The 21,334-nt window shown below is 40.5% G+C and overlaps 1 protein-coding gene across 3 annotated transcripts; it reads right to left on the bottom strand.

The window, feature by feature from the left end:
- Nucleotides 1–300: 300 nt before the first annotated feature.
- Nucleotides 301–20,689, bottom strand: KRAS (KRAS proto-oncogene, GTPase). 3 transcript variants are annotated; one of them, XM_065742487.1, is made up of 7 exons: nt 20,560–20,687; nt 19,740–19,862; nt 13,673–13,851; nt 11,331–11,490; nt 5,943–6,058; nt 2,947; nt 301–1,115 (listed from the first exon to the last, which is right to left on the bottom strand). In XM_065742487.1, exons 2-7 carry the CDS (start codon nt 19,848–19,850, stop codon nt 999–1,001), a joined length of 684 nt encoding a protein of 227 aa, XP_065598559.1. In that variant the 5' UTR covers nt 19,851–19,862; nt 20,560–20,687; the 3' UTR covers nt 301–998. The 3 variants fall into 3 exon arrangements, with proteins under 3 accessions (XP_065598559.1, XP_065598558.1, XP_065598557.1); XM_065742485.1 differs by lacking the exon at nt 2,947 and having other exon boundaries at nt 1,038–1,115; nt 5,935–6,058; nt 20,560–20,689; XM_065742486.1 differs by lacking the exons at nt 2,947; nt 5,943–6,058 and having other exon boundaries at nt 20,560–20,676.
- Nucleotides 20,690–21,334: the final 645 nt, after the last annotated feature.

Genomic DNA, 21,334 nt, shown 5'->3' with positions numbered 1-21,334 from the left:
TTTAGGATTGATTCTGATTTAGTTATGATTAATTCTGGATCTGTGTATGAAGTAACCTAAGAATCGGAATCAACTGATCTATTAAGGCTTTCTAGTATTTCCTAGAGACACTAAGGGTGAAATCCTGTCCTGCTGCACAAAGCTACCTAAAGATTTACCACAGGGGGCCCAGGAGAGCTATGATTTCACCTTGGTGTCTTCAGACAGAAAAAGTGAAAGTTTTAAAGCAATGTATTGACAACAGGAAATCAGTCTAATTGGAACTTTTACTTTTTCCATTGCCAGATGTGCATTAGTGTCTTTTTTTTAATTTTTCTTTTTTTTTTTAATAGAAAAAATAGAGTATTTAAGGAGTGACTGAGACAAATTGCGGTGAAAAATTTTTTTTGTGAAAGTTTTTATCTTTACATTCAATAAAGTTGATCTGAAATGCTACAAGACTAGATGCCTAGAAGCAAAATCTACAGGAAGACTATAAAGGCTTCTGGTCTCTCTATATTGCAGTCAGTCTAAATTAAAAGGAAATCTGAAAATAAAGTCTTCTTTGCTAACTAGTCTGTTTTCCCAACCAGATTTAAAAAATAATAACAATTTAAAAAAACCAGTAAAAATTAAGGGGGACATCAGAACGCATAGAGCATCGTTTCACTGTTTTTTGTTTACACACAGAACAGAAGTTCACAATCAGTAAGAAAAATAGGAAGTTCCCAACTGTGCATGCACCAAAGAGTCCTAAGACGGTTCTCAGGTTTGTGTGTGTTTTTCTCTCTTTGTTTTTATTTTTCTTCACAGGCATCGCTAGTTCAAGAACCAACACTCAAAGAATACTGGCACTTTAAGAGGAATGAAGTTTCCACTGTCATTTAAAACAAGCATTCAGGTAAAGCTAACAGGATCATGAAGCAGAAAGTAAAGTAATGCTAAAAACAAATGCTAATAATTTAGTGTAATGTACAAAAATTACTTCAGTACGTCTTAAGAATAAGGATAAATTGTATTTACATAATTATACACTTTGTCTTTGTCTTCTTTTTCTTCTTTTTACCATCTTTGCTCATCTTCTCTTTGTGTTTTCTGATTTCTCGAACTAATGTATAGAAGGCATCATCAACACCCTAAAAAGATACACAGATGCACACATTACAACCACATCAACAGACTTGGCTGTCTGCTTATGTTCAGCCTGGTTTCACCTGACCTGACCAGCTGAAGTGTTTTTCATCAGCAGCCTGCTCTGCAGGAGCTGACACCACCCTCTCCTCGCTGGGGCCTTTGCAACACACAAAGAGCAGGCTGCAGGCTATAGGAGCTGCCAGGTTGCCAACACCCTCTTGAGCATTTCTGGACTTTGGGAATGGGCATGTTGGGGAAAAAACTGAGGTGCTGGGGGGGCTGCAGCTGTCTCCTCTTGCATGAGAAGTACACATCTGACTGCATCACTGCATGCAGCCCTGCAGGAGAGCAGCTCCAGGGAGCAGGTGGCCAGCATATGAGAAGTTCCTCCCGGCTGCAGGCTGAGGATCAGCCACCTGAATGAACCACGCTTAGATTATAAGGACATACAGAGCTCCTGCTGGATTTCAGAATGAAGCTCAGAAGCATTAGTTAGCTTTGCTTACACCTAAAAGTCTGTACACAGCTTTAAACCATTAATACAAACACGACAGCAGGAATTGGGTACCAAAGAGGTAGCTATGACTCATCTACGTATTCAGGTCCTTTGTCAGGCATGCGAATACAATAATCACACCACAGGTTCCTTTAAGTTTTCACATCAGCAAATCAATCAAATCAACCGTGTTACAGTGATCAGTTAACACTCATAAATCACTCCATTCAATTTATGCAACAACACATGGAACACACTGTCTGTAGCGTATCACATAGTCACTTCAAACCTCCACAGCTCCAGCAGTTAAAACTACAGACACAAAAGCTCCAGTTCCTTCACAGGGAGTAGTTTTTCTGCTCTTGGTGGGGATAATTATAACTGCCGATACTTACTACTTTGGACCAGACACCCATATGCCTGATGTGAGTCATAATCAAATGCAGCATTATAGGGTATACTTTGTAATGAGCTATTTATGTGCAATAGCTGTGTAACGTTAACATATCACAGTAGCCAGCTGCACCAGCACAGAACTGGGCTGAGAAATCCAGCCCTGCAGCCAGCATCCCACCTCCGGTCAGCTACCGTGCTATCAAGCTGCCAATAAAAGTCAGCACTCTTGGTTTGCTCCTGTGTTCCTACTTCAGTTAGAGAGCAGAAAGTGAACTCTGGAAAAAAATAAAGAAAAAAAGGGCAACGAAAAGCCAAAGTTCAGCTTACTCATTCCTGTTTCATCCCAACACCAAATGATAATGGAACTAATCATTAAGTATGAACAACAGTGAGTATTAATGAGCTACACCTACACTGGTAGCAATACTGCTGATACAACGTAGATTTACTTAAAGCTTTCACATTTTTATGTTTATGTAACTGATATTAGGTCAAAGTCCTTCTTAGCCTATCCAATAAAACTAGCAATAGACTTCTGCGAGGTCTCATAACATATAAAATACATTTGCTCTGTAGTTTAAAATATTATTTGTCAAAATAAAATTGATGTAGTCTACCTCATAAGAAGTACGTGTGGTTCTAGAAAAGGTGAAGTCTTTTGAGAATCAGGTTGGCATTACTTTACAGAGAGGGAGCATATTTTACTTCTAACTTCAGCCTTAACACAGAAAGTGAACATTTAGCAAAGTTTGTGCAGGGAAATGATCTACCAAGTACCACAGTTCACAGCACATCTTTTGCAGTTCTTATCCCAGGCAGCCAGGAGGGAAATAAGAATCAGTCACGACCGAGTTTCACTCTTACAACATAAGACTGGTGTAAGAAAGGCAATTGCACAACATACTTCTACAAGACTGTTCACCATTTTGTTACAAAACTACCCTTCAGGCTCATCATTACTGTGCCAGAACAGCATTCATTATGAGGACAGTTTTTAGCTTTCAGCAGCATCTTCGAGCAAGATGCACAGAACAGAAATTGCAATTCGAGTCCTCAAATAAGCTATCTTCTCTCCTCAAGCTAGTTTTAAAACACAAATACCTTGTACGAAGTGATACTGTTGCCCTTTAAGGATGTGACTTCACAGTGAAGGCTGACATCTATTCTACCAACTAAGGCGATAATCTCAAACAGAGCACATGTTGCAAATTACTTGGGAATGATTTGGCTTTTGCCCTCTCATTTACACGCTTGCAGAGCAAGCCTTCAAATTTGTTAACTATATATTTACTAGTCTTGGTTCTGCCACAATTCATTTTAAGCTTAAACAGTAAACATAACATACGAAACATTTAGAATATTTATGTGTTAGAACTGGAGATTCAAGAAAGACTGAGGTCCTTCACTTTTCAGTCCGAATTAAATCTTAGAAGTGGAATTAGAATACAAGCAGTGGATACTCCAGTTGCAGAAGGTCCCTAAAGGCATTAGTACTACAAGATCAAAGGTGCTCAACCTTCCCAGTTACTTCTTTCAGTAGCCAGGGACCACACGCAGCTGACCTTCCTCCCTCAAACACTGGAGTCATTGTGTACAAACTTCAGAAAGCATGAGATGTATGGAATGAGTGCTTTAAATCCAGGCTAAGGATGAGAACCTCAGAATTCACAGAGTATGCTCAGTGCTATATCACACTGCCCTGGAAGGCAGAGGTTGAGAGCAGGTTGCTGCATATAGGACAGAGCTTGCTCCTGGCATTTGTTTTTCCAAAGGGCAAATGAGTGAACTAAGCTACATCTTGGAGTATGCTTCCTCCAGCTTAACCTCCAAACATGAAGTTGCTGAAATGACTCAGTATCTTGAAGGTATTTATATAGAATTCATCTGAATATGAAGACAAATGTTTCCTTCACTGAACAGAAACTGCAAGTGCTAGAGCCTTCTATCGAAGACTGTTTTTTAAAGTAAGGGATGTCACAATAAAGAGAAAAAATACCAATTGCTGACAGAAAAGATTTCTCTTGTAGGGGAAAAAAAGATAACTCATATTTCTCTTTGAAGTAGACAGAAAGCTGGAAGCAGGTGGAAAGGAAGTACAAGGGCTGCTCTGAAAGCAACGCCTCCTATTTTATGATGTCGGCCCATGACTTCAGGTGGATGCTGGTGCTGTGGCAGTAGAGGTTGTACCTTCCCACCAATATTCCACTACATTTGTCACTGTGTGACAGATGGCAGCAGAGGGGCAGTCTGACAGAACACTGACATGGAGGCATTTATGAAGGAAAGGTGTGTCAGTGAATATAGGTAGTGACCTACCTATATGTTCCCTGTGCTGCTAAAGGGAAAAGAAAAAGCATCTTAAAATATGAAAAAAGATTCCTCCAATGAAAAGGGAAATCTATATTCCTCCTATTCCCCTCCTAGGAAATTCCACAAAAAGGAAAAGCAGGCAGCATTGAAGTCCTAATATATAAAAGAAATTTTAGTTTGAGGCTTCTAATTAAGTTCTTCTATCACTTCGTATTATCAGAATTAATCCAGTATGTGTGAAGTTAGATTTACTGAGTGAAACAGAACAAATTTTCCATAGCAAGAGGGGCTCAAAGAACAAGGTCAAACCATTAACGAGGTGGAAGGCAGGTGCTTAGTAGTAATACAAGCACAGAAATAAAAGACACTTCACACTGTGGCTGTACTAGAAGACAGCAAGAAATGGAAATGCTGGCTTTGAGAATGCTACACTGAGGACGCTTCAGAAATTTTAATTCATATTATTCTCATGAAAAGCAGTCTTGCTAAGGTGCTTTAAGTTGGTTTTAAAATAGCTACAAAAAAAAAGTTTTTTATTAGCACTAATTCTATTGAGACACTTGGATGCAAAACTTGGGTATCTTCACTACTAGATTTTCCAGTTCCCTGAATAGGAAGCCTTTAATACAAACAGTATCGCAAAGCATTTTTTAGAAAGCATCTAACAAGGCAGCTCAAAGCAGTCATTCATCACTAAAAAGCTAAGAATATAATAAGCCTGCACACATCTAGTAAAAACTTAGGAAAGAAGATTCTCTCCTCCCCCTACTCCTCATTGAAAGAAACCTCTCTCCAGTTACAACAGCCTTCTTATCACAGAAGTCAAATTCCTCTTACTTTCTTTTGCAAGCTGTTCTTCAGTGTGAAAAAAACTGCTTTTCAAAGAGTTTTTAAGCAACAGGAAACTCCATATCCTCCTGCTTGAACAGTCCCTTATGAGAGTAACGCTGTTGCAGAAAGAGGCAAAGAATCAGTCCAAGGAGCTATGGATGCAAGGAGCAAGATGGTTTACCCAAACATCACTGGAAGGGATTTAGACTGGCACCTTCTCACATTGCAAATTCTTCCCTCTCCTCCTTTCTTGCAGTGGAGTGTACTGATAAAAAAATCATCATTCGTGAGAATTCCGCAACTGTTCTTTCCAGCTGTACTTCACCTTTCTCTCCCCAATTTAAAAGCTCCCCCAAAATCTTAAAATAATCAAGGAACCTCTTTCTGCATCTCAGGACTGTAAGTTTTAGGATCCTCTCCCATCAGCCTGAACTCAACGTACAATTTTTGTAGTATCTGCAATAAATCCATCTTAAAGAACAAAAAAAACCATTTCCTACCAAATTCCAGAGGCACAAAACAAAATCTCCATCTGTAAAGATGGAGAACTTGATACGCAGTAAAGATCTTCTTTTAACCTTTTTCATCAAATAGCCAGGAAAAACAAAGCACATCTTTCGGTGTTTGCTAGGTGTGTTATTCAGGACTGCCATACTGAAATCTGAATGATTTTATACTTAAATTATGTAATCAGTTAGCCATAAAATGTCTGATTCACAAGATATCGTCAATCAGCGTTATTCAGCACATGATTTGAAAAACTTATCCTATTACATTACAAAACTTACCCTGTTACATTACAAGGCATTTTTTAATTTTCATGCACCCTGGAGTCTTTTCTTCTTTGCTGATTTTTTTCACTCTGTACTGTCGAATCTCTCGCACCAATGTATAAAAAGCATCCTCCACTCTCTGCATTGTAAAACACAACTCCTTAAAAACTGCTCTTATTGACAATCTTGACATACTGGAACACCACGGCAGGGAAAAAAAAAAGGCACCAAAATTATGAGCTTTACTTGAGAGAAGTATATGGGTATCCAGATGGCCCACAGAAGGCCTGCGTTCACACTGAATCCAGAGGAGATAAAGATCCTGTCCATAAGAACAGATGTTGTGGACCTGATTCCTCAGCTGGCAAAATTCCTTTTTTTACGTATATTAGGCCTTCTATCTGAGATAAAGTTTACAATTTAATCCAGTACTCAACTTTGTCAAGCAAATTTCCTTCCTACTCCTTAATATATACATATATTTGAAATGCTGGACTTGCACATTCATTGCTTGTTAAATCCTTTTTAAAGCAAGGAATTGTAATATATTTAAAGAATATACTGCTGGCTAATCTCAGTGGGAATACCTAAGCTTCAAGCACTCCTTTTTTCCTACAGAAACTACCACTAGGTGAATTTTCTTCCAGTTCTTCCAGTGCTGAAAATAGAGCTTCAATTTCTGAATATTTTCATATAATTTTGTGGGTATGAATGTATATTGCAGACAAGAAGTGCTATTAGACTAGTAGCTAGAGGGTACTTACATACAGCTAGCCAACTACTTTCCTTTCTTAGCCAAAGCCAGAACCTGTCACTGGGCTGGCAAAGAAAAGTAAGCTTGTTTACCTCCTGTTCTCTGCAAAATCTGTGTAGCAAACTAACAGCATTGAAAAAGTTCGTAGGAGTTTATAAAGAAATAAATTCCCTTAAGAATACTGAGTTTCAGACAATACTGTTTTTAAAGCTTTTTTTAGAGAGCAAGGGTTGTGCTACTAGGTTTAAGAGAATGGGTTTCTGAGTCATGGCAAAGTACTTTTTAAGAAGCATCTCAGTGGTATTTCAGAATAACTTCCCAATGTAAATACTTACTGTAATAATAGAAGTTACTCTTCTGTGCTGACAAGGCAACAAGTTCATTACTGATGATGCATAAGAGCTTGAGCTCTTCTCTCTCAGCCAAAGTCAGGCCCTGTCACAGCAGTACACACAGCCTGTGACCTACTGCTACTCACATCTTCTGCCTAAGGGCAGCTGCTCAAGCACACCAGGGCCAACAGAGCAGCAGTTGACCCTCTGGTCACACACACTACCTCTCTGCAGCTATGCCTTTATGCCACTTGAAGATAAGGATATCATAAGCATTAAAAAAAAAAAAAAGAGGATCGATATGTTTCAGCAAATAGAAAAGTACAGCACCATCGTTAAGTTGGTGGTAACATTCAGCTACAGCTTTTAAAGATGTAAATCTCTCCTCAGTCCATCTCATGACTCGTCTCTTCAGTCAGATCAACAGTCTTATCAATGTAACACAAGCTCGTTATTCGGAAATAAAGGTGGAGGTGAGTGACAATCAAGGAACACAGATTAATTCAAACCCCAGAATTTTATTATTACTCAAAGACAATATCTGGGCTTCTATATGGCATATTTTCTTTAAGTTACTCTCCAGCTCATCTTATTGCACTCCTAATACTGAAAATAGCTGACGTTCACTGCTACAGTTACTGGGTCACTCAGCATGACTCACACCATGGGCTATCTTAAATAAGAATGCTGTTATTGTGAGTTCTTCTGAACTACAGCCATCTGAATTTAAAGATGAAATGAATTCATTTCTTAGGTTGTATCTGTCATATAAAACGTGTCCAGTAAGCATGCAGTGAAGTACTGACAAGTCTTCTTACATTCCAGGTCATGAAAAATTTGAAAGAGCTATGAGAAACATCAAAACTCAAGTAAAGCTCATACTTTCATTTTTTCCTAGAAGGCATGGAAACTTATTCCTCAGTAGGAAATACTTCGTATTGATCAGCTGCTATGTGCCAAAGCACAGGCTGCACAAGAATCAACGTTTTGCACGTCTACTGTTTTGCAGTAGAAATACATAATTTGATTATGGAGCTTTCACATGAACAATTCTTCATTCTAAGTGTACTACCAATTTTCCCCATCACCAAAAGGAGCTGTGATTTGCTTTAGCAATGCAGAGAGAGGGAAAGAGACAGACAGTGAAAAAAGAAATTGTTACTACTGTCACCATCAAGAACAGTCTTATGAATCCCATTAAGGGAAATTAATCTGAAAGCAAATGCATACAAAGAAACTCATCTGCTAATTTCATCAGCACACTTTGAGAGAGCCAGGTGCAATGCTCTTATAAACCTAAGTCACTTCAATACCAATTTCCTTTGAAAGTTTTCAATATTTCTTGCTTAAATAATCCTGGTTCACACATATAACCAGCCAGCCAACAGAAATGGAAGCATTTCTCTCCTCTGGCAGAGTTGAGATTTTGAACAACCTGAAGAACCCACAACCTCAATGGCAATGTTTTCAACACGTTTCTGACTAAGAAGGTAGCCAGACATTCAGCTGCAAGTTGCTTAACTCAGATAAATGGCACAGTACCGAAATACCAGATCCAGCCCTGTGTCAGGGTTAACTGCCCCTCCTCTCTCACTTTCATGAGCAGGAACTACACACTACGTGCACAGGGAAGAATTTAAAATTAAAGGTTGTGTCAGACAGAGAGAAGTAGGAACAGCTATAAAAATAAACCCTGACAATTCATACTCTTCTGCATAAGGATTGTGAAAGGGTAACTGATGCAACACACACTATAAAACCACCAGTACAGACATTGGCTTACATGTAAAAAATAGTGATAGTGCTATTTATAAAAATTACATTCTATTCACTTTAGCCAGTGGTCTAACTAGAAAGAAAAAACACTAACCACAATCAAAAATGCACAGCCCTATACCCATGCCATAGGGTTCACTTAATACTTGATTACTTGATAATTTCCACGAAAAAAAATCCCACAAGGATTTGGGTTATAACATGACTTTTATGCAGTAAAGTTAAGTTTATCTTTATTGCCAGTCAGAATCAAATAAAAACAAATACTGTTAGAGTGTTATTCCCTTTCCTCCTTCTGGCCCCATCTATCAATTACATAAAATCTTAATATTCAGATTAGTTGGAAGGGATGTAAGATTATGCCTAAGCACACTGTACTGTCTTTTTTAAAAATGCCATCTCAGTAATCAAAACAGAATAGACAGGTAACTCCTTGGCAGCTTCACCTCCCTTACTTCCTCACCCCGAAGCCCTTCTGCTTCTTGTTGACCTCCAGCAAAGTTGGGGCACAGGGAATGGCAGAAGTAAATTGGCAGCAGGGAGCCCTCCAGCAGGGCATTAGTGCCAGCAGCTGTAGGAATGGAAGAGTAAGAAGGTTCCTGCTGCTGAATACTCCTCTTAGGAGGTTTAATGCCAAACTGGGAAATAAAAGTCCAACTTTCAGAAGGTAACATTCTCAGAAGAGACCAGTAGGTTTCTCCAGTTTAAAATATGAGACCTTCTGGGGACTACTCATCTGCAGAGGGTGTAAAGATCAGCTTTGAAAAACCAAAGGCCAGGCCCTTCCTATAATATTTCAATTGACACCTCTAGAAATATGAAGACAGATTAAAACACCAACAGGAAACAAGTTTAACAGTTCATACACCAGTCATCCATTGTCCTGTGAAAAGCACAAGGCCCCAGCAGACCCTTCGGAGTCATACCTGGGTTAAAGTGAAACAAAGCTGATGCTACTTCACATAACTGAAGATCAGAAAATTGAACAGGAATGGCAATCTGTGAGTGTGAAATTTTGTACTAAGTAGGCTTGCAGGAGTAACCTGAAGACTGGGGCCTCTGAATATGACATCATTTTAATCAATCCACTTCCATTAGAGGGTTTGAGAAGAGTATTTCCTGAACAACACCTGACACCACATAGCAGGCTGAACAAAGTAACATCTAGGTATTAGTACAGAATTTGTACTTCAAACCTCAAATGCAATTTCAGAGTTCTTCCTTCTTTTCCTAACATCTCAGTGACAGCCACTAACACAGGAACTTCCAACCACCATAATTATTCAGACCACTCATATGCCACACTCCTTCTTGCACTTCACTTACCAGCCATTGAAGATCTGTAGGTCTATGCTCCTTGCCCTACCTGACCAGGGTTTACAGGCTCTTCCTTATTGCCTAAAGTTAGAATTCCATTGAATTCTCAGCAGTTTCAGTAATCAGTCCAGGTCTCAACTTGTCCAACACTCGGGTGGGTGCAGCATATCTGCACTAATAAAATATTCATGCCTTTTAATCTAAAAATAATTTACACACTGTTTACAAAGAAGTTCTGTCACGTGATGCAGCTCCATCTATTCAGCTGATGCATGATTACTCCAGTTGTGGCACTCTGCCCTTATTTGGCTTTTTTCTGCTACACCTATGTACCAATTCATAGCTCACACACAATACTTCTGAAGATGCAGAGAGTACAAGTTATTTGGCCACTCAGACCTGCTGTAATTCCACACTGAGTGTAAGTCCTTGCTCTCCTGTGAAAAATATCAAACCCCAGCACAAACCAATTTTTTTTTGTTTTTAAAGGAATAGCTTCTTAGGTACAGAACCAGCTTCATCCATACTGTATGTATACCTTATCTTCTCTTGAGTACAGATATACCACCTCCTGCACTTCTGTCCCAGAAGTGCTGAAAGAGCTCTAACACTATCCCTCCCACCAGCATCAGCTGAGTACAACAAACAAATGCATGCTCTAAGGGATGGGGCATCCACAGCTTCCATGGGCAGCCTGTGCCCCAGCATCTCACCACCTTCTGACTCAAGAATAGTTAATTTCCTCCTGATATCTAATCCAAACCATCTTTAACTTCAAAAAAGACTTACGGTCAATTGCTTAACTATAAAAAGGTATATTAAGCATGTTCCACTTATGTTAAAGCAACACCTTAAAAGATGTTTTCTTTTGTTATTAAGGAAAAGATTTAGAATAACCTAATGCATTTGTCTGCTCTTGCAGACAAAAACCCCACATTTCACCTCTAGACAGAGGTGCTTTTCACAGTACTAATTTTCACAGTACTAAAGCCTAGCATAATAAGAGTTCTGCAACTGACAGTGGAGTACCAGCAGCCCAGGTCTCACTCTTACAGTTTGTGCTATAGAAGCGAATCATAAATTAATAAACAATTATTGGTAGTCAGAGAGCTGGCAGAAAGAAAAGACACCACAAGAATTTCTACTCTGAAGAAACATATCCATTGGTGTAACCAAGCAATCAGTAGTGCTCAGAATGATTAACTTGATGAAAACTGAGCCAGGAGCTTTACCTGTCTTGTCTTTGCTGATGTTTCAATAAAGGGAATTCCGTAACTTCTTGCTAAATCCTGAGCTTGTTTTGTATCTACTGTTCTGGAAGGCAAATCACATTTGTTTCCTACTAGCACCATCGGGACATCTTCAGAGTCTTTAACTCTTTTTATTTGTTCCCTAAAGAAAAAAGAAAAGATTTTATTCAAGAGGGTTTTATTTAATGGTTTACATGATAGATTATAAAACACTAAAACAAATGAAATGACAGCATTTCAGTATTCCTTATGTTAACTCACTGCACATTCACTACTAGAAGCTACTAAAAATAAGTGAATTGATCGAGTTTATTCCCTTATTTTTAAAAGGCTGACATGTTGCAGCAAGTGCTCAAAGCCAAATTGCCGTAGCTCCTCATGTCTCCACACAAGAATCCTCCCCAAAAACAAAAGTTAATGTCAGTTCTGGTATAAATCTTGCTACCAATCTCTCATACTTTGCACTCATAATACACAGTTCATTTGGTGAGATAAAACAGTCAAAGCCCTCCGCATGTATTGCATTTTCCAGGCTAAGTCAGCATTATAAACTCTGATTTTAGATAAAGGGATTCCAAAGTTTGAAGACTACTGGTCTGGTTCTCTGGAAAGAGAAATCTGGTACACAGCCTTTTCAAAGACTAGCAAGAAAATGTTTATACAATACCATTTAGATGTACTTGTAAAGAATCTCAAATAACAATCATTATTTTATTTGTTTCTTTCCTTGCTTTCTTAAATAATCCGCAAGTCTTCTCCTCAATTAGTACAGTCAGTGTTTTCAGTTATTTATAGAAGCATTCAGCTTCCACAAAGTCATCCACAGGTGTGTGAATGCACTGGAGGAGCTCCTGCACTCAACTCACAATGCTGAGTTAAAACACAGAAGGCCTTCTTGTGCAAGTCTACAAATATTTCTTTATGAAACTTGAAAAGCAAAATTATCACTCCTTTTTGCCTTATGTCAACGCCTTACTATTTCCTTCCTCCTCTACAGACAGAGGAAACTCCTTTCTAATAATCTGGCTCAAAACTGAGGAGAGATGCAGGGTGTTAGGACTTCTGAGAGCGAGAGATATTTTGTCATCTCTACTTGAGAACTCTAAGCTATTCAATTTTTATTAAGAAGCCACTGGTACCATCGCATTCTTCACTTAGAAGATTTTGGATATAATTAAATGTATACAAGGACTGACTAGATCAATTTAAGTTCAGAAAAGGAACAGTCCTGAAACAAAGTGCGTACAGAACTCTCCTGATCCCACAGTTGCTACAGGAAGATAAGCCAGCAGCAAACTGTTTAATGCAGCTAAGAATCTACCTGTTTAGCTACTCAAATCAACAGCTGAACTGCCAGCATACAGGAGAAATAAAGTTATGCAATCCAGACTGTTAACAGCTCCTCATTTTGATTACCTTGAACTGTCATGCTATCCCACCTCAAGGGAAGAACAGTAAGTTGGGTTTGTTACAAAATGGGCAACTTCAGTTTACAAGTAGATGTTGAGTTTGTGGTTATTACTTACAGCAAGTCACTCCTATGCTATACAGCAACATAAAATTGAGAGCATTTAAATATCTAACTTGGAATAGCCTAACTTACGTATTTGGGACCAACCTTACACTGATGCTACTAAGATCAGTGATCTTTGTTGGGATCTGCATTGCTTCCTAGCACAACAGCCAAGCAGAATTCAATCTAATATGAAGCTACAAAGCTGTAAGTCTTCTGGTACTGGTAATCGCCAGAGACTGCTTCCATTTCCAATTTTAGGGTAGCTGACATAAAAATTGAAACTCATGCTTGCTTTAACTAACTCAACTAGCCATCATCTCGGATCTGGAACTTCATATGAGTATCCTTAATTTTTCTTCAAGGTGTCAGAGCTCACACATCACTCTAGTAACACTGCACATGTAATTTTCCTCCTCTTCCCCCAAAGAAGAAAAGATAACAACATACTGTCTATATAATTTAAACTGTGAACATTTTCCATCTTTAACCCACAATTTTATTTATGGAATAAGCAGAGTTTACTTTCAGATACTTTTTCCCTGTGTAAATAATATTCACTAAGGCTGTCACACTGATTCATAACAAGAGCTTTCAGATACGTTGCCTGCTTAACTCCAGGACAAAACAAGAGATTTTCAATTACTGAAAATTGCAGACTTACAAATGGACAAGTAAATTGCAGTGCTGCTAATTTGCAAATTTCCCTTTAAGTGCTATTTCATGAGAGGTCAATTCATTATCCGGTGTAAAAGCAAGCAACCTATGCAGCTAATACAAGAGTTAATCATTTATCTTTCAACATACACACCTATAATGGTGAATATCTTCAAAAGACTTTGTATTGTTTATAGCAAATACACACAGAAAGCCTTCTCCTGTTCTCATATATTGGTCCCTCATTGCACTATATTCTTCTTGACCTGCTGTATCAAGAATATCCAAGAGACAGGTTTCCCCATCAATTACTACTTGCTTCCTGTAGGAATCCTAAAGAAGAGGGGAAAAAAAAACCAACATGGTTAAATAGGAACAAAGTTTTCAAGCACAGATAGCTCAAAAGATATTAAAGTTGTTTACTGATAGTTAATCATAACTGAAAACACTTATAATCTGATCTTACAGATTAGCAAATGACAGCATAAGAACATTTGTGGTCCATATTCACACTCATTAATCCAGAAATGGAAATACCACTGGAAGGACATGCTCTGATCCCCATTCTGCATCTTCAAAAAGTAACACTGCATGTGTATGCACGCGTGCACATACACGCAGCATTCTTATTTCTCATTTTGTACAAAGGGACAAAAAGAACAAATCGGATCCAGTTCAAAAGCCCTCCCTTTGTTCGTATGAGAATTGAAGAAAGCTGTAATCCTGACTGTAGAAGATTTAGCTTACTCAATTTATAAAAAAGTGAAACATGACCTTCATTCTATGGATGTTCATAAAGCCATCATGCCACAACAATGTACAAAATAGGAAGAGTTCACAAGCAGGACAACGACTCCAGCAATCTATGCCTCAGAAGTACAGTATAAGAAGCCTTCAGTGTCTGAGACAGAAAAAGCTGTTTTGTAACCCTAAGCAACTGCATATAACAACATTTGTTATTTAATTATCAAATTTAGTAAATACATTTGAAGTTCAAGCTTTTCAGACAAGATAGAGCAACACAAAGCACAATTTCAGATAAAAGCCCTGATGGGTTCAGAGCGATGTTGGAACAAATTATTTCAACACTATCAACTTTTTCAGGTCACCGACTCAAGTAGCTAAAAATCTGTATGAAGTCCCAAGCAGCTAGGAGTAATGCATACTTACAGGCCTTTTGGTGCTAGGCTTCCATAAGCACAGAGTTTTAGCAATAACAAGAGCATGTGAGTGTTACTTTTTCACCCAAACCTCTATTTTCTATGAGCAATATTATAATAAGACCATGTCAATTAACTCTAACAATGTCACAGAGTACCACTAATTATTCTCAGTAAACAATACTATAGCAAATACAAGGTGTCCAGAGGAAATTGTGGCATAACCTTTCAGTTCCTTTAGCTAGAGATTAACATAATATTGCTCGTGTTCTAGTTATGTAAGCAGGATCTTTTTAATACTCTAGAAAAATGAACCTAAGCTACTGTGAGGGGAGCTAAAGCTGCAATGCTAGCTAACGTGAAGATGAATTCAGCATGACTTTCCCTCTTTTGCATCAATTTTAAGCACTGTACACCTACATCCGTGCACTTCATCAATGTGGTGGTTTGGTTTGGTTTTTTAATGCAGAAGTTTGTTCCTTCTTGTTGCTAATCCTAAAAACAAGCAGAAGACAGCTGTACAGATCAGTCCATTCAAGTAAACAAATGCTTGGTTCTTATTTATCTCAAGCCTGGATATCACTCTACAATTATCAGGTTAAAGTGATACTGACTGCTTACCCTTAAGATAAAAGTTCTGCTCCAACATGATTCTGGAAGCATTTATTTCACAGAAGTGCAAATTCAGTGTTCAAGTAGTAGCTAGTCACAAAAATGAAAAAGCTGAGAGAAATACACAAGCTCCAATGTGTTTTAAAATTAGGTTAACATTCCATCTCAGTCCTTAAATGAGAAGGAAAAGAGCCTGCCCATCTTTATCCCAATCCACTCAAGCACAGCTGGAGATCTCCCACGTCCTATCAACTTCATCACAGTTCAGCAATGTATTAACAGAACTTCTGGCACTGCATCAGTCATAAAATGCCTATTTCATTTTCTTCCCTTACAATTTGACTGCTACTTTAAAAATATGAATTTCTGTGCACTTCATCAACTCCCCACAGCTGTGCTCAAAACAAAAGCTTGAAGTACATTTCATCAAAGAAATCTGTTTTTTTCTTTTTCCTCTCCAATACTTCCTGCAAGAAGTGCTAGTTTTAGTATGCCACACTAGCAGCAGCAAAGCTGCATGAGCACAAAGCACAGCACAGGTACATGAGCAAGGAATGCCTCGTGATAGTTGTCTGCCCAGTTTTGAAAGAAAACTAGAAAAAAGGATCTGAGTAGGAAAAAGACTAAGGATGTTGGACAGAAAACTCAAGCTCGTGTTTTCCTACCAAGTCACTCAAAGAATAAAGATTTGGCTTCCCCCCACCCCTCCACCCTCTCCCCTGCAAAACGTCAAGCCTAAAAAATCCTATTTGCCACCATAAGAAAGAAAACTGAATCACCACATAAACAGCACAGGTTGCTGAGACCCCCAGCAGCACTGTGGTGAATTCAAATGTCACCATATTGTACGAAATTACCAAGTCAGGAACAAATTAGTGCAGGATGTACTGAAAAACTCAAAGCTAGTTATTGCTGCTACAATACTCATCACAGCATTACTTCAAAATGGAACAGCAGAACCCAACATAGCCAGACTACCCTTTAACAATAAAAAAAACACCCCTTCTCATGATGCTTTTGAAATCTAGCAGCTTCATAGCACACTGGAAAATGTGGCAATGGAGAAGCACCTATACAGGACTCCTACACAAAATAAAACACAAACTAGAAATGAAATTCAACACATTATGTGACTCCAAATACGAACTTGTCACCTCTCTGTATGCAGACACTACCTACATCAAAGAGCTTTAACTTAATTAACCACACAGCCTATGGTTATTGATATTTCAGCCCAAAAAAATATATAAATCAGACACATAATGCTAAAGGAGCAATAATTCCATTTGTTCACTAGAAGTACCAGTAAGAAAGGATGGTGTGTCAGCTACATGCCACAAATGGAATTTATCTGAAAAAAAAAATCTACTGACTACAAAAACCCACCTCTGAGAGTAACTACTCTTTTTCAGGAATCCACTATACCAATGATTTAATATTAAAACATTATAGTTACTACGAAGCTGCTACTACATACTGGTGAAGCTCTGCAGGTACACAGGTCATTTAAGAACACACACTCTTAAACATCAGTACTCCTAAATCACTCAAGGGATTTTGCTAATCCAATTGAAAAATCCTTTGACAGCCAAGAAAGAGGGCTGTTCCTTCTCCAAGACACTGAAAACTTGACATAAGTGTTAGTGCTACATATGCTGACACTGTTAAAAAAAATGATTTTAAAATAATCATAAAATGTAATGCAAATAAAGATTTAACAAATTGCAACCAGTAGAGGGCACCAGTCCAACTGCTCTGTGCATTAAGCCAGATCCTGAAGCGTTTGCATACACACTTAGGGGAAAAAAAAATAAAATTAAAATTGCTTGGCTATAAACGTGTTCTGACATCCTTTCCAAGATATGAAGTTGTGATAAACATAAACGTATTTCTGAATAACAAGAGTTACTCACGCACACAGTCGTTTTAATTCTCTCCCTCTCATGAGCCATTATGCTCAGATAAAAATTAAAAAATACATTTATCTATTTTTGACCAGGTCATGAGACATGAAGCTTCTCAAGCAGGTAAGTTATTTGTTCATCCACTAATTCTGTTCCACTGAAAAGAGTAAAGCTGTGAACGTTATGCATCTGTGGTTGAGTAACTAGTTTATTCCTCCTCTCTTGCACTGTTTCAGCCATGCAAGAAGTCATGGGTTTAAAATGTTTATCATTTAAGATTTGAAACAACTAAACAACCAGGTAGGTATGGAATCCATGATATGTAACCTCATTGTTTTTGAGGAAAAGGCATGCTTTGGCAACAGACAAACAAAAGGCAATGAAAGAAACAGCAGACAGTGAAAAATAATAGTGTGGCACTAATGAACCACTTATTTATCCTTCACAACAACTGTAGCCTTATTTCCTCATACAGCATGGAAAGTGAGCACCTACAGCTACAGTTCTTCGAGCAACCCCACACCAAGACTGCACCTATATAGAGGAAGTACAACCACACAACCTCTCTGAAGGGATTCTGCCCTAGCTAGAAGTGAAGCATTTAAACCCAACTACAAGCCCACTAACAGGGGACCATCTGCCACTCCAAGTGACAGACCACGCCACTGTAACTTAAGTATGTATTCCTACATGCATCCCTATAAACCACAATTACTCTGTAACACCATGAGCACACAAGGTGATCTTCCAGATGGGGAGAAAGATAGGATATCCATCCTCATGGCCTCGGGATTTACAAGGCAAAACAACTGTAACTCCCTACAAGTTCTTGGCTGAGTACAAGAAGACTAATACTGTTGCATTCAACAAGTTGTTGAGGCAGATAAAATCCATTAGGCTCTAGGTTTCTTCCAGAAGATCATACCAGTTGACTGCAGACCACACCAAAGCCTTACAGACACTCTACCCTTTCCAGTAGGGAATAAATGCCACTGTTCTAGAATCAGCATTTTTTCTACAACAACTGCATGTTTTACCATTACCATTAAAATGCCTTTAGCATTCCTCAAAATACTCAATTTGCTGATTAGCAAAAATCCCTCAAGTGATTTAGGGACACTGACACTTAAGTTCTCGTGTTCCTAAACTGTTTACGCAGGTCTGTCCTTTTAAGATAACTTCTAACGTAGAACCTCAACAGTACTTCCTGCAGTATTTAAATATACCTCTAACCCAAGAAGCCTAGACAATGAGCAAGTAGTACAAGCATTACCAACAACCCTGTAGGCCCCTTTTGCAAGAAAAAAGTAAAATCCCATTCTGTCTGTTCCTCTCAACAAGTTGTGAGCTTCCTGTTTTCTCAAAATGTTCTGGGTGACTTTGTTTTGTTTTCAGATAACAAACTTTAATAACTGAAAGAACTACCCTTCTATAGGGCAAGGTAAGCATTCTTCCTATCCGTTCACAAAGCCTTCAGCAAGCACAGGTAATGCTACTTGGACACAGAGCATACAGACAAGGCACATTAAGGTAATCCCAAACATCTCTCTTTGGGGAGCACCAACTCAGGCTTGTGCTTCACTGAGGTAAGACGGCTCCCTACCATCTCAGGGCACCATCTCCTTTCACTCCCATCTACTTTAGAGTGGCTCCAGAGCCATTTCTGAGTCACCGTATTAAGCCCAGATTTATACCCCTGTGAACCCTCCAAGTGAGCTTGGAAGCACCTCATTGTGTAAACATATAAATGAAGTCATAAGCTAGAGTTTCAGTGCTGGGAACATAAAAAAAAACTTGGGTAAATTATAATGTCATTTCTCCTTTTATGCAGTCTGAGGTTATTAAATCAAACTACCCACAGGAGATTTCAGACAATACTAGTATTTTTCTTATGTTTACATGGCCAGACCTGTCTACTCATTACAAATCTTTAGAATAACAGAACTGCATATGTTTAAACAGATCTGCAGATTCTGAAGGACTGCACCATGTACCACAGAGAACCTGCTATAGCAGCTATCCTACATCTTTTTCCTAGACACACAGAAACATACAATTGCCTGCTACAAAAATAGTATCGAGTTCCAAATTTTTGCCTCATTCAGCGTAACATCCCAGAGCACATTCCTCACCACGTGACACAGATCCTGGTGATAAGAGCTGAGAAGGCCTGACACATGCATTTCACAAGTAAAACCTCTCCTAACGTGTGTCTTTCCATTTTGATGTTAAGAGGCTGACGTGAAGCTACAGTGAGTTTTGGCACATGTTTTCCAATACAGTTTGGCAAGAACCTCCTCACCAAGATCCTACAAACTCACATTCAAAGTGCCCAATGCAACACTACACATTTCCACTGAAGAAAACTGCTCATTTCTTGCCCTAGCTGTCATTCCACGGCCAGCTCAAGAAATACAGCAGTTCACTGATACCTGAGTGATGCTATCCTTTAGAATTAATATGTACTCTCGTGCCATAGTGCTTTTGCAGTAATGTCCAACAGCAAACAACTCCCACCATGCAAAGCTAAGGTGAAGGTGTTTACCTCGATGGTAGGGTCATATTCATCCACAAAGTGGTTCTGAATAAGCTGTATTGTCAAGGCGCTCTTGCCCACACCACCGGCTCCAACGACAACAAGCTTATACTCCGTCATTTTTTAGCAGACCTGGAGGCAAAGAAAGCAACGTTAGGCAGAAAGGGTTGAGATCGGACCAGCGAGGATGCCGGCGGTGTGTCTTCATTCACCACCGCGTTCCTTTACTACTACCGGAAAGCAGCTCCCTCCCGGAAAGAGAGGACAAAAAGCTACCAAGGAAAGCGATTCCTCACGCAGCGCGGGCACCGAGAGGGATGGAATACACTCAAAGAAGACTCTCGTCGACCACCGCTTCCTCCACAAGTTCCCGCCGCCCGCCCGGCTCCAGCTCCGGCTCCGGCTCCGCAGCGCTAGCAGCGGCTCGGCACCCCCGCGGCCCGGCCGCCGCCCTCCCCACCCCGGCTCCCCGAGCGCGGAGCCGGCCGGGCCGCCTAACTTTGCGAGCCGGCCTCGCGGGTGGGATGCGGACTGAAGAGAGGAGGAAGCGAGGAGCGGCGCGGGATTGACTCAGCACCAGGTGCCGGGCTCCCGCAGGGCGTTGGCCACCTGTCCTGCCGTGCCGCGGGGACGGAGGGCGCGGGTTAGGGCCGCTCGGGGACCGCTCCCCGCCGTAAGCGGCACCGAGGAGTCTGGAGAGGGGGTGGGGGGGGGTGGGGAGGTGCGGCGGCAGGCTGCAGGGAGCAGCTTACTCCCGCCCCGCCTCGGCGGGGAGCGAGGGCGGGGAGCACGGTGCGCGGAGCCGGGTGGGGAGAGGGGGTACCAGTACCTGCCCGGCGCTGCGCGGAGCCACGGCAGCACGCCGGCGTCTCCCTGCCCGCCGCGCGCGGCGCCCGCTCCGCGTCCCTTTCCGTCCCGGTCTGAAATGGCGGGGGACGGGGAGGGCCGGGGCTGGAGCTGCCGAGGGAGCCGAGCGCCGAGCGGGGCGTCCGATGGATGGCGGCGATCGATGCGCTCCGCGCTCCTCCGCCCCGCCCCTCGCCGGGAGAGGCGGCGTGGAGGGGGGAGGGCGGTCCCGGCCCCGCAGGGAGGCGGCGCTTCCCGCAGCCGGGCGCTGGGGGTAGGGGCGGCTCGGCTGCCTCCGCCCGCCTTCGCCCGTGAGCCGTGTGGGACAGTGCCATCTAATGCAGAAAGAGTGTTCCCGTGATTAATTCACGCAAATAAGCTGAAGGCCCCTGGCCGCTTTTTAACACGGCTCCCCGACGCTAAGGTGTTAAGATTTGCACAGAGAGCAAACGCGTCTTTGAGCTGTTGTGAGGAAAATGCGGTCTCTTCAGGCAGAGCCTGGAAAAGATTGGATGAGCTGCTCTCCTCGTGTTCGGGAAATCGGATTTTTCTGTCGTTGAACCCGGTGATAGAAGTCCTGTGCGCTCCTATGGGAGCCTGTGGAAGGATTCATATATGCAGTGGAAGGGTGTATGTTGTTATGAACTGTGGAGAAAATGAAGGTGGGAAGCATCTTATGATCCCCATTTCTCCTCACTCCTTAGACATTAGTAACAGGCATTTTTCTGTTCAGTGGTCTTCACAGAATCACAGAACTG

Source organism: Cyrtonyx montezumae, unplaced genomic scaffold (genome assembly GCF_038088225.1).
Source record: "Cyrtonyx montezumae isolate F1298 unplaced genomic scaffold, pur_monq_1.0 scaffold_3, whole genome shotgun sequence".
NCBI classification, from domain to species: Eukaryota; Metazoa; Chordata; class Aves; order Galliformes; family Odontophoridae; genus Cyrtonyx; species Cyrtonyx montezumae.
Note: the sequence above shows the minus strand (reverse complement) of the source record. Positions and strands in the feature narration are given on the sequence as shown.

Coding starts and splice junctions, on each gene's coding strand:
- KRAS (XM_065742487.1), bottom strand. CDS start 19,850: ATGACGGAGTATAAGCTTGTTGTCGTTGGAGCCGGTGGTGTGGGCAAG. Junction 11,491..13,672: donor GAAGATATTCACCATTATAG/GTGTGTATGTTG, acceptor TTTTTTCTTTAG/GGAACAAATAAAAAGAGTTA. Junction 6,059..11,330: donor CATCAGCAAAGACAAGACAG/GTAAAGCTCCTG, acceptor TTTACAATGCAG/AGAGTGGAGGATGCTTTTTA.